The following is a 14,561-nucleotide window of genomic DNA, read 5'->3' as shown; positions in this document are numbered from 1 at the left end:
TTCAATTCGATTCAGATTCAATTCACATTCGATTAGATGTGAATTAAATGTGAATCAAATGTAAATTGAATGTGGATTGAATGTTTATTGAATTGAATGTAAATCAAATCAAATGTGAATCAAATCAAATGTGAATTGAATGTGAATCAAATCAAATGTCGACCGAAGGGATAGTTCACCCAAAAATGAAAATTCTGTCATATTTTGAAAAATGTCTGTAACCAAACAGTTGATGGACCCCAGTTGATGGAAGTCAATGGGGTCCATCAACTGTTTGGTTACAGACATTTTTCAAAATATCTTCTTTTGTGTTCAGCAGAAAAAAGAAATTCTTACAGGTTTGAAACAACTTGGCGGGGAGTAAATGATGACAGAATTTTCATTTTTGGGTGAACTATCCCTTTAATTGTTGTGAATTAAATCAGCTGTGAATTAAATGTAAATCGGTTCATATTCGATTCACATTGAATTCACATTCGATTTGATTCACATTGAATTCACATTCGATTTGATTCACATTCGATTTGGTTCACATTCGATTTGATTCACATTTAATTCAGATTCGATTCAATTCACATTTAATTAGCATTTGATTCAATTTACATTCAATTGATATTTCATTCAATTCTTATTCGATTTGATTCACATTCAATTCACATTCGACTTGATTCACATTCAATTCACATTTGATTCAGTTCACATTCAATTCACATTTGATTTGATTCACATTCAATTCAATTCACATTCGATTCACATTCAATTCAATTCACATTCGATTTGATTAACATTCGATTCATTTCACATTCACTTTCAATTCAATTCACATTCGATTCACAATCAATTCACATTTGATTCACATTCACTAAAATTCACATTCAATTCAATTCAATTCACATTCGATTCACATTCGACTTGATTCACATTCAATTTGATAATCATTCACTTCAAATTCAATACATATTCAGTTCAATTCACATTTAATCCCCATAGTATTTACATTTGATTTGATTCACATTCGATTCACATTCAATTTGATTCACAGGAGCCTAGTACAAGGCTCAGTACTAGGACTGTTGCTGTTCACTCTGTACATGCTACCCTTGTGAGATATCATTAGGAAGCATGGAATTAGTTTTCACTGTTATGCTGATGATGCTCAGCTCTATATTTCTTTGTGCCCCGACGAAATGCACCAATTCACAAAATTAACGAAATGCATAGCTGATATAAAAATTTGGATTGACTTGTAATTTACTACTACTTAATTCTGAGAAAAACGGAGTTTCTAATTATTCTGAAAAAAAACTCTGCACGTATTAACCCAGAATACTGTCTAACAATTGATGGCTGCTCTGTCAAGTCTTCGTCGTTGGTTAGGAACCTGGGTGTGCTCTTTGATACCAATCTTTCATTTGAAAGCCACGTTTCAAGCATCTGTAAAACCGCATTCTTCCATCTTAAAAATATATCTAAATTACGACATATACTGTCAATGAAAAATGCGGAACAGTTAGTTCATGCGTTCTATTGTAATACTCTACTGGGTAGTTGCCCTGCACGCACAAAGTCCAGTTGGTCCAAAACGCAGCAGCTCGAGTTCTTACTAGAATCAGGAAGTATGACCATATTAGCCCTGTTCTGTCAACACTGCATTTGGCTCCCTATTAAACATTGTATACATTTTAAAATATTGCTGACTACTTACAAAGCACTAAATGGTTTTGCCCCCCAGTACTTGAGCAAGCTCTTAACGCATTATAGTCCTTCACGTCTATTGCGATCTTAAAATTCTGGCCAGTTGATAATACCAAGAATATCAAAATCGACTGCTGGCGGTAGGTCCTTCTATTTAGCACCTCAACTTTGGAACAGTCTTCCTAACATTGTCCGGGAAGCAGACACACTCTGTCAGTTTGGCCTGGCGTTCATATAGAACATTACATTTCTATTATTCAAATCAGTTCAGTTATTAGGATGCATAGATTAGGTCAGCCGGAACCGGGGACACTTCCTATAACACCTGATGTACTCGTTACTTACATCATAAGAAGAATGGCATCGCATCTACCCTAATGTTAGTCTTTCTGTTTATTCCGAGGTTTACTGAAGTCAGCCAGATCCGGGCCGTATCCAGATCAGATGGTGGACCTGCGCCCGGACCCATCCATGATGACGCATCCCTGAAGTGCTAGCCTCATCAACCCTGTGAAGGCCTCATCGACACGACAGCCATCGGCACTGATCCTCAACAAAGTCGTCTCCATACCGGCGTGATGACTCCGACTTCCAACCAGATGGAACTTGATAATATTCTGAATGTTCTGATCCAATCTGATTTCTGACCTGTAATGTTGCCTGAATCATAATCATACACTGTTCGCTCGTTGGCCAGAGGAGAACTGGCCCCTGACTCAAATTGGGTTCTCCCAAGGTTTTTTTCTCCATTCTGTCACCTTGATGGAGTTTTGGTTCCTTGCCACTGTTTGCCTTGGCTTTTGGCTTGCTTAGTTGAGGACATTTAATATTCAACAATATTATTGATCTGCCTTACTTAAGGTGGACAATGACGCAATTTTCTTCTAGAAACAAACTTTGTTGTATTATTTTCATGTTATCACTGTGAAGCTGCTTTGATACAATCTGTATTGTAAAAAGCGCTATATAAATAAAGGTGACTTGACTTGACATTTAATTAAATTCAAAATCAATTCAATTTCGATTCACATTTGATTCAATTCAATTCACATTTTATTCACATTCAATTCAATTCAATTCAATTCAATTCAATTCAATTCAATTCACATACGATTCACAGTCAATTATATTCACAACGCTAGTGCAACCAAATTGGTATCCATTTCGTAATCGTATCACAAACTAGCTGTCAAAAAGGCAGCTTTGCAAGAAAGAGTCTAAATGATTTTTAAATTTGACTTTTAATTCAAAACTTCATAAAACTACGTACTGTAGCTATATATGTTATTGCAAACAAGACCTTTTGTTGGCCATAGTCTGAAGTGATTAACAGTGGGACTTTCCATGATTTCAATAATTAGTTTGCATTGCAATGCTAAAATCTAAGAAACATATATAGACTGATTTTAGTGGGTTGTTGGTTGTTTGACTGTTGGTTGAGACTGGCTTAGACCCTGGCACGTTTTCATAAATTTTTCACTAAAAATTTGTACGTTTTTTTTTTTTTTTTATGATATTTTGCAGCATGCTTTGTTCAAATTTATATTTTATTTTGAAGTAAAACAGATGGTTATTATATTATAGCCTACCAGTTGGGTTCACTAGTTCTGAAATGTTTAATTTAGTTTACAGCAGATTATATCTGTAACAGTTGGGTTCACAAGTTATAATTACATTTTTGTTCATTTGCTGCCATCTGCTGTTTAAATGAAGCAAATTATTTTGCATGTGGAATCTCAGGGCAGCAGGTGCTGTAAAAGCATTTAATTCGTAATTAACTTAATTAAAGTACTGTGGTAAAGCATTGAAAAGGACATCCATTGCATTTTGTTCTATTTCTATTGTCTGTCTTTGTTGCTTATCTGCATGTTATGTGATTTAAATGCAGGGGTCGGACATTAAACAAATAAATAAACAAACCAGATCTTTCCACATTTAATATGGATTTTCTGATCCCATCACCTTTAAGTCTATCAAGAAATGCCATAAAACTAGGCTGTAACAAGTAATAAGTAACAGTATAATGCAATGAAAAACAGTTAATCAATCAGTAATCAACAGTTGTTATTTTAACCCTGTAAAGCCTGACACATGAAATACTAGTCAGATTTTTTTTTAATGGAACAGTTTATTGAATCTTTAGGAAAAAACATACAAAAATAATGAAAAAGTTATTTTCATGTGTCATGTGCATGTGTTTTATATGTATATGTATATATGTAAATAGTATCATATTTTATATTTCAGGATTTTATGGCCCATATAGTTTACGAGAATATTAAGCTTAAAAAAAGTTTTATTCAAAGGCCCAAACTGTGTACCACAACCTGATGGTGCACATTTTTAGAATTATACTGAAAAGCCTTGTATTCTTAAAAAAGTATAAATAATCGATCAGGCAACAGAAGGCATGTATTGTGTAGGCTACAACAGATTTTGATAATGTTGATAATTTAGAGGCCTTAGAAATTAGAAATCAAATATATTTCAGTAGGCTATGGTTACATTTGAAAAATAATTATTGTGAAATTTGTGCACGAGATAGACCTATAATGTGTGTTGCTCCATTTTTAATATGTTGTTGAAATATCAATCCTTTCCCATGAACTTCCACATTTCTCAGTAAAAAGAGTAACAGAACATTTAAGTAGCCTTATTGCTTGTTTGCTTGAATGGTGACAATCAGTGTGTTCATTACACTTTTTTTTTGGTCACATACACTAATTAATAGTGTTGTAGTAGCCTACTCGAGATCGGTCTTGGTCTCGAGACCACTTTTTAAAGGTCTTGGTCTCGTCTCGGTCTCAGATGATTAGGACTCGGGATTTTATTTCAAGACCGGTCAAGACCACAACTGAGGCATATCACGAAACTAGATGTACCGCATGGCGGTACAAAATATGACCGCCGCTCAGGCCTGCACTGGCTTTCCACAAAAATAAATGACGTGGAGCAATTTGGCTGTATTGCGTGTTTATGTATATACCTAAAAAAAAGTAGTAGTAGCATGTCTGTCTGTGTGTGTGTGTATGTGTGTGTGTTTGTGTATGTGTGTGTCTGTGCGTGTATGTATGCGTGCGTACATGTGTGTGCGCGTGTGTGTTTGTGTGTGTGTGTCTGTGCATGTGGATTTGTATGTGTGTGTATGGGTGTGTGTCTGTGCGTGTGGATGTCAGTGTGTGTGTGCATGCTTGCGTTTGTTTGTATTCCTGCATGTGTGTGTGTGTGTGACAGTATCATCCTAAACCAGCAACCCTTCGCTCAACACCACCTTCTACAGGCCGATGAGTGTACAGTCACTAAATGTGCACATAAATGAATTTATTTTATACCCCCCCATGGATGAAATTCTACGAAACTTAGCATACGCCCAGAGGATGTCAAGTTAATCATACACATGAAATATGGTGCAGTTCTGAACATCTCAACTGAAGATAGGGGCGATTAAAGCAGAATAATATTGCATTTTCATTTTTTATGGGAGGGGCGCAAATCACAAATGAGTGATTATGGGCTAGGTTGATGTGGGCCCTTAAGAGCAACATACCATAAAAATGTCTTCATCCTCGGTTCCACGGTTCAGGTAGTTATTTAGTAAAAACTGCATTTTTGGGGTTTGGGGGGGCCCAGCGCGGGGCGGGAGTGGCCCCCGGGGACCAAACGAAATTTTTCCGTAAAAGTCTAGTGGGGCTACATGCCCACCAAATTTCATGTTCCCCGGTGTTTCGGTGTCCCTGGTATCGTTGACGAAAAATTCAGTAGATGACGAAAAAAAAAAAAAAAAAAAACTGTGACAATCCCTATATGACCGCTTTCGCTAGCTACGCTAGCGGCGGTCATAATTATTTGTTAACATCATTACTGTGATTAGATGTTAAACTTCCGACCAAGAGCTTGACTCATGTCTAATTTGGAAAGTTTTTCGTTTTTACTGATTGTTTTACTGTGGCAATCCCCGCCCACCCTGCACACACTCCACGCGTAAATGCGGGAGACAGGAGAGCAAGCTGAGCTGTGCCGTCACCGTGGCTGTCGTCGGGGAGATGTCAGCCAAATCCAGGGCTGCCAACTCTCAAGCATTCACCGTGAGGTGAGACTCAGGTAATTTACACTTTCAGTTTTCACACGCTTTCACGCCACACATCTTTTTTCTCACGCAGAGAAAAATCGCGAGGCAAAGAGGACACGGACACCGACAGACAAGACAGAGCAGGTTACTTATGATATAAGTTATATATATATAGGCCTATATCAGATTCTGTCTATTCTATTACGAAATTCAAACAATACAATAAAGTTTGCACAAAAATTGTTTTGGCGCTTGTAAATGTGACAGTGCCTCAGTTCAAGCGGCACGTGTAACGTTACCGATCATTTCTACTAGCTAATATTGTAAATAAACACGAATAAACAACGTTGAAAGATACAGTAGGCCTATAACTTACCGAAATGTATATTCCTCATACATAATATCGATCAATCAGTGTTTTTCAACCGTGGAAAGAGGTAAAACAGCTGGAGAACAATTGTCACATAACGGCTGAGTCCCAATTCGCCTACTTATACTACGACCTAAAAGTATGTACTTTTTTTGTGAGGAAAAAGTACATACTTTTGAGTGTGTAGCAAAAGAGTATGCACGGTCTGGGACATACTTCGATGACGTCATGCAACGTGAACGAGAACGTGGTTGCCTAATAACGCACACCGCGACTGTTAACAAAACATTTTACATTTCATTCATTCTTATATGTCCAATATAATTTTATTTACTGTTCCCATCTTTTTTTCCACAATACATTTACAAGTGAAGCACCGCGTCGTCGTAGATCAACCAAACGCAGGTCGTTTGTGAGGCGGCTGGTTCTGACGTTCATGTGCAATGTGTGTAACGAAAGCTACTTATTTTCTGAGGTAAAATATTTAAAGTTTATAGTATAACTATTGTTTAACGTATTTTATACTTAATTTTAAACTTATGTATAATACTCAAACATACCCCGATGAAAATGAACCATGCTTTTACTATAGTAAAAGTGTAGTAACCATGTTTCTTTGGTTGGACTGATAAAGTTAACATTTGTACAGCCACAGTATTACTACAAATAAGTCAGTGTGGTTAAACTATGGTTAGTGTAGTAAAAGGTGTTTATTTTCATAAGGGTTTATAGTAAGGTATAAATCTAAGACAGAAACATCAAAAGAAATACATAAAAAAACACTTGCATGACACTGTACTAGAGCCTTTTTATTTATTGTTTTGTAGCCTGATAACCGCAATGAGGCGCTCAGTATCTTCATCGGACCCTACAAGATAAACACGGTACTTTTTTGGCACAACATAAACCCATTAATATTACGAGACAATAAAATATAACTTTAATTAGGGTTAAACATTTGAATTCTTATGCTCTACGCCTCATTTGCGCCGCAGGAATTTTTTACATTGAAATCACTCGCGCCTGACGCGCTATTCGTGTCTGGTGTGAACGCACCATTACACTTAAAAACTGAGGGCGCATCCGGCTGCCATGTTTACATCACCACAAAGCTCCTCCCTCCCGCACGCAATGGGTTGTGGGCAATATTAGCCGTTAGAGTGTGCATTGATCTACACTTCGAATTCTAACCGGAAATAGTAGACCATCCGGGTATCTTTGGAATGCTCATTTCAACATACTACGATTTGGGACGTACTAATTCTAGTTTCGCATACTATTTAGGACGGATAGTATGCGAATTGGGACTCAGCATGGGTTTTCCCATTTTTTACAGTCTATGGTTTTCCCAGGCTAGTAGAAGTCAGGCCACTCAACCGAAGGTAGCGTTGACGTTAATCCTGTCAAATGGTCCATCCATTGAATGAGCGATGCCAGCGATGAATGAGGTCAGCCAATCTGGGATGTCCGTTAAAATTAACTTTTGCAAATAACAATCACGGTCCTGGACAGTGAGTGACCTTGCACATTAAGATAAAATTGGATTTCCTCCAGTCATTGTTAAAAAACAAGCTAACAAAACTTGCACACTAACGTTATTGAAGCGGCCAGAGGGATTGTTCTGCCTCCACCTAAGCTCCGCCCACAAAAAAAAGTCACCATGTTTACCAACTGAAAAGGGGTCTATATAACATGTTTAGTTGGCTAGAAAAAAATTGCTGATTATTTTGCTAAATATGTGTAGCTATATTACATATTTATTATATTTTACTTATATCATTAAGTAAAGTTGTTATTATAATAAAAAACGCATTATATTTAATTTGAGTTATTTTTAACCTTAAATAATACTAGCAGCTGATAGGGCTCTCATATGTTTACAGCATTATGTGAGATTTTTTTGCCTATCTTGTGTACCTAATATTTATCCAAAGGAGTCAATATTGAATCAAATCACAATAATTTAATTGAATTTAAATCGTGAAATTTGTGTCAAGCAATAAAAATTGTAGCTTACCAGAAATTGTACCATATAAACATTGTACCGTTGTCAACATTGTGACAACATTGTACCATTGTCATGTTGTTGTAACAGAATAAAATTCTGTTTAATTACTAAAATGTTTTGACAATCACAATACACTTATTGTGATGCAAGATATATATTTTTTTACATCCCCCCCAATCCAAACTGGGCGATATTAACCAAAAACATAAGTCAAACCACATGTGAGATATTTACAAACTGTAATCAAAATAAAATACAAATACAGGGTTTCCTTCCCCATTGCACAATAAAGCTGCACAATATGTACCAACATGTAAATTATATATATAAAATAATTTGCCTAGGCAAGACTTAATGCATGGATATGTATGATACATATTCCACCACCTGTTATTCACATTAATATAAGACATAGGCCTAATGTCATGCAGTGTGGGGACTTGCACTGGTCTTGGTCTTGACTCGGTCTCGGCCTGTCTTGATCTTGAGTATCTCGACCCTTCAAAGTCTTGGTCTTGTCTCGGTCTCGGCCTGTCTTGGTCTTGGTCATGACTTGGTCTCGGTTTAGGTGGTCTTGACTACAACACTACTAATTAACTGACTACTGCATTTCAGAGGGCAACACATCGTCTTACATGTGACTTAAACATGATGCAGATGCTCAGAAATGTTGGGAATGTCAGCTGTTTATTGACATGATGAAATATTTGAAAACATGCACATTTCTCATCTAGAAAATAACAAAGATCCTATTTCGCAGCCAAAGGCAATAACTTATTCCTAGAGCTAAAAAGTCTAAACATATTGTCTCTTAGAGCCTGAACACTCAGCCCATAAATGACTGGATTCAGAATAGGAGGAAATATCAAGAAATAAAGTGACATAACTGTTTGTGTTTCAAAGGGAATATAACTTGTGTCAAAGCGACTTTGTACAATGTCACAAAAACAGCCCACACTGTAGTTCAAAATTGCAAATAAGTGTGGCATGCAGGTCTTCAGTGCTTTTATTTTAGACTTTTTAGTGGCAGTAAAGCATATTTTCAGAATATGTCCATATGAGTAGAGGGTCATTGCAAGCTGAGGAAAAGTGTATACAACAACAAAAAACAATCCAATAGCACTCACAACATTTGTGTCATCACAGGACAGTTTGACAAGAGAATAGTTGGAACAATACACTCGCCCAATTATGTTTCTACAGATTGTCAAGCGCAGAGTCAGAATAAAAAACAAAGCGAATGCCACTAAAGGATAACCCCATGAGAAAGCAATTAGTTTATACACCCTTGTGATTGTCATAATACTGTGATACTGTAGCGGATAGCATATGGCCACATAGCGATCATAGCACATCACTGAAAGAATGGTGAATTCTATGATAGCATATGTGTGCAGGAAATAGATTTGAGCCTGACAACATGCCAAAGATACCTCATGAGAAGGAGACATTAAAGTACCCATCAAGGCCGGAAGCAAAGCCGTGCCACCATAGATGCCATTTACAGCCAAGTTACATAGAAAGACATACATAGGTTTGTGAAGCGCTTTGTCAGTAATTATGATAAAAATCACAGTGGTGTTAGCAAGGAGTACAAACATGTACAACATAAAAAAGACCATGAAGTAAAGGTATTTAAGATCCTCCATTCTGTAAAGGACCTCCAGTATGACTGAAGACATAATCGATGAGTTTTTCATCTTCTTTAAATTGTTCAGCAAACTGTAGTAAAAAATAAAATAAAAGGTACAGTAGTGTTGTATAGGCTAAAGGAAACAAGTTATAAGCAGTTGGACATGCTCTCCTTGTATATGGCTACTGTAAATATCAGAGACAGAAAAAAAGATTAATAATTAATTTAAAAACAAATATCACAAATGTTTTTCATGAGCCATGGCACAAATATAAAGAATTGACTCTCCTCCTCTACTTTTCTGTTTATATTTAGGCTACTGTACGTGTAACTGGGAATTGCCCAGTGTATTCAGATCACATGGTCTTTTCATTATGATTATGTAAATAGCCTAATCTCTTATGGATGTTTGAATTAATACTAAGCGTACAAGTCAATGGTAAAAATATTATGTGTTTATACAGATTAGAGTTTGTTGGTATAACTGCTAAACATGGCATAAAAATTAAAATATAGCCTACTTGATTATCTCATCAAGGAAAGCACCATAGACAAAACAACAGTATAAATATATTAGAATAATTAATACAAATTACATAATTAAAACCTTGTATAAAATGGTGATTAGCAAGTTGTTTCCGTCCAGGTTGCCCTTACTACAAATAGGCTATAAAGACTTGTTACATGCGACCTGTAGGCCTATCAATGAAACTACAAGGAGCTGGCAGGAGTGCTGACGGACATATTCAATCTGTCCTTGGCCCATGCTGTGGTACCGGCCTGCTTCAAATCCACCTCCATCGTTCCGATACCCAAAAACTCCAACCCATCAAGCCTCAACGACTACCGCCCGGTAGCCCTCACCCCAATCATCACAAAGTGCTTCGAGCGGCTGGTCCTAGCACACCTCAAATCCTGTCTCCCCCCCACCCTGGACCCCCACCAATTTGCATTCCGTCAGAACAGGAGCACAGAGGATGCAGTCTCCATAGCGCTGCACACTGTCCTCTCACACCTGGACAATAAAAACACCTACGCCAGAATGCTGTTTATAGACTTCAGTTCAGCGTTCAACACAATCATCCCCTCACAACTCATCAGGAAACTCACAGACCTAGGCATCAGTTCCCTCATGTGCAACTGGTTACTGGACTTCCTGACCTGCCGACCCCAACATGTCCGGCTGGATAACCACTGTTCATCCATCATCACAATGAACACCGGTGTACCACAAGGCTGTGTGATGAGTCCCTTCCTCTACTCCCTCCTCACCCATGACTGCAGACCTGTCGATGGTTCCAACACCATCATTAAGTTTGCAGATGACACCACGGTGATCGGCCTCATTAAAGACAGCAATGAGGCCGCCTACAGGGAGGAGGTGGATCGTCTGGCTGAGTGGTGCGACACCAACAACCTGCTGCTCAACACCGAGAAGACCAAAGAGCTCATCGTGGACTTCAGGAGGAATGCTGACCCACATCCACCCATCCACATCAAGGGGACGGCTGTGGAGCGTGTGAACAGCTTCAAGTTCCTGGGAGTCCACATCTCAGAGGATCTCACCTGGACGACCAGCTGCTCCAAGCTGGTCAAGAAGGCTCACCAGCGCCTCTTCTTCTTGAGGACTCTGAGGAAGAACAACCTGTCCTCAGACATCCTGGTGAACTTCCACCGCTGCACCATCGAGAGCATCCTGACCAACTGTATAACAGTCTGGTACGGGAGCTGCTCTGCCTCGGACCGGAAGGCGTTGCAGAGGGTGGTGAAAGCCGCCCAGCGCATCGCTGGAGCACCACTTCCTTCCATAGAGGACATCTACAGGAAGCGGTGTCTGAGAAGGGCCGGGAAAATCATCAAAGACCCCAGTCACCCAGCACACAGACTCTTCACCCTCCTGCCCTCTGGGAGGCGCTACAGGAGCCTCCGGACTAAGACCACCAGGTACCGGAACAGCTTCTATCCTACAGCTGTCAGACTCCGGAATTCTGCCTCCTGACATCTCACCCACATTAAAACTCATAGACTGAACATACACGCACTCTCACAACCACTGACAACAACCCATAACTGAACATACACACAATGGACAAATAACCCCAGTATCCTCATACACACTCATACACAGTGGCTGGACCACCACTTACAGCCACATGCACTTTAATATTACTACTGTATAAATTATTCATATATATCTTACTGTAAATACTGTATAGACAACCATGCTGTACAATACAATACAATAATTATAGTTCTACAGCTGTTATTAATACTTGCATATTGTATATTTATAGTCTGTTATAGTCTTTTATTTATATCCATACGTTACGTATAACCTGTTCATAGCCTGTACATAGCTTGTACACTTACTACAGTTATAGCCTGTATATACTTATAGTTATAGCACTCATAACATTCCTTCATACCGTGTACATTGTAACATATCTAAAATATATCTATTTTTTGTAATATATCTATATTCTTGCTAAAGCACTTCTGGATGGATGCAAACTGCATTTCGTTGCTTGTACTTGTGACGTGCAATGACAATAAAGTTGAATTCTATTCTATTCTATTCTATTCTGTTTTATGTTCTCAGTGTTTTTTTGCTATAGACCTTATGCACCAGAGAAAAGCATGCAGACATTTTTAGAATTTTGTGTTTGATATCACATATTAAACTGTATATTTCTATAGCATTGCTGTCGAAGAGTAATTAGCTGGGGAAGTGGATTTACTTACTGTAGAGTTGACGAAAGTTAATATGACATGAGCATTAGCCTAATGTTTGAAGTCAGAACAAATGTCAGTAGCCAGGAAGATTTAAAATTGAGCGGTTTATTCATAAATCTGTAAGATCTTACCTTCATGCTGTAGAAATACAAACCGGAAGACAGAACACAATGAGCGCAGAGCTGAAAAGGGGCGGGGCTACACAAGGTCTATAGCGATTGAGCAAACAGCCTTGAGCTGTTGAGCAATGTAACATTATTTGTGACACATCACTTGCTGCCTGAATTTTGTCGTGTTGTACGTAGTTGTGGAATGGTATAAATCTGAGTTTTTGACTAGTTTGAACAAGTACATTGCTGGTCTCTTCTTCAGCATGTCCCGCCCATTGTGAATTCTTATTGGCTCAATATCGAGCTCCACATAACTGTAGATTAAAGCTCCATGTCAAAACTAGCCTGTTATATATATATATATATAGGAGAAAAAAATTATTCTGTGGCTTAGTAAATATTACAGTAATATTTAACTTTATTAACTTAATCAAATCTCTGAATATCGTTTACTTGATTGTTTGAGTTAAACATACCGAAATAATTGACTAAAAATCCAACAGTTAATTTTATCTAAAATTTATTCAGCAAATTATTACCAATTATTTATTTATAATACACTTAATATATTTGTGAAATTTCTATCAAAATATTTGAGAATGGAGAATTAAACTAATCTGTTTCAAGAAACAAAAATATTAATTAATTCAAATCAATATTATTAATATATTTAACACACTCTTAAGAAATTGAGTAAGTTTACTCAATTAAAACAATGCACCCCTCTGATGTGACGACAACTCAACGGTTGAGTGAGAGCGGACTGTTTGAATTCTCTCCAGTCCAGGGGTGCGTTTTCCGTACAACGACGCAACTCGATGCTTCAATACTATAGTACGATGCATCGTTGAAGAAACCAACTAGCTAGTCACGACTGTTTCCCGAAACCATATTGTGGCAAAGTGGTCGTTCAATCACGTTGGTTAATGACGTCACGCACGTGGTGGAGTAATAACTTCTTTTAATGAAACTGTTTGAGATCGAATTAATGCTAGATGTTTTGATATAAATTACAGACATGGCATCTGAAGACTATTTCTCATTTTTCTCAGTTATTTCGCTTTATTTACATATTCAATCATAGGCTCGTTCTTACTTTGTAGGTTACAGCACGTTCGCACATGCGCAGTCTTCAAAAACGGTGCTTTAAATCTCTTGACAAACTCAAAGACGTAAATGACCTTTGTATGTATTCTAAATAAAAGAAACAGGTTGTACTGAATGTCATCTTGCTTATTTTGTTCAAGATAAGGATTTATTAAGTCCACATGTCATGCAATCTAGAAACTATGCTTCTAACCACAGCTCGAGAGCTGTCGTTCCAACCACACAACTTTGCGATGCTGTTTGCGAATGTTCGTTGGAACGATGGTTTTGGGAAAGACCGACTCGTTGAACTATGCTGATAACGCTAGTTACGTATGTAGCTGTGGTTCTGTGAATTCCGGATGACCGCCAGAGGCAGTGCAAAGCACTAGTGGATAATCGCTGCGCCAGCTAGATAGGTCGAGAAGAATATAACAACAAAGTCACGTCATGACGCAGAACGAGACGCGAGGATATAAACCACAGCAACTCGGTGCCCAGCCTCAGAATGCTTTCTCGCGCAGTCCGAGTGACGAGGGACTCTGGCGGACTCTGGCGGAATTCACAGAACCACAGTTACATACGTAACTAGCGTTCTGTTTCATTCCTACTGACCGCCAGAGGCAGTGCAAAGCACTAGTGGATGATGCATATCAACACAGTCATGAGGAATGCCACCCACCTGCAAACATCAGGGTTGCTCCAGAAGGACTGCAGAGCTCACATCATGGGAAGCAGCCACGTTAACCTTGTAGAACCGCGCGAAGGTACATGGAGAAGACCAGGTAGCAGCTTCGCAGACATCCGCCAAGGAAACTCCCCGTAAAGTGGCCCAAGACGAAGACACGGCCCTAGTG

The 14,561-nt window shown here is 38.2% G+C and overlaps 1 protein-coding gene across 1 annotated transcript; it reads right to left on the bottom strand.

Annotated features, from left to right (window-relative positions):
* Nucleotides 1-8,891: 8,891 nt before the first annotated feature.
* LOC311277409 (olfactory receptor 52Z1P-like) lies at nt 8,892-9,824 on the bottom strand (the record flags this gene model as incomplete). The annotated part of the gene is made up of 1 exon (XM_084387726.1): nt 8,892-9,824. One exon carries the CDS (start codon nt 9,822-9,824, stop codon nt 8,892-8,894), a length of 933 nt encoding a protein of 310 aa, XP_084243852.1.
* Between the last annotated feature and the right edge of the window lie 4,737 nt (nt 9,825-14,561).

Source organism: Rutilus rutilus (assembly GCF_951802725.1).
Source record: "Rutilus rutilus genome assembly, chromosome: 18".
In the NCBI taxonomy this organism is placed as follows: Eukaryota; Metazoa; Chordata; class Actinopteri; order Cypriniformes; family Leuciscidae; genus Rutilus; species Rutilus rutilus.
The sequence above is the reverse complement of the archived record's forward strand: the minus strand, read 5'-3'. Positions and strand labels throughout refer to the sequence as shown.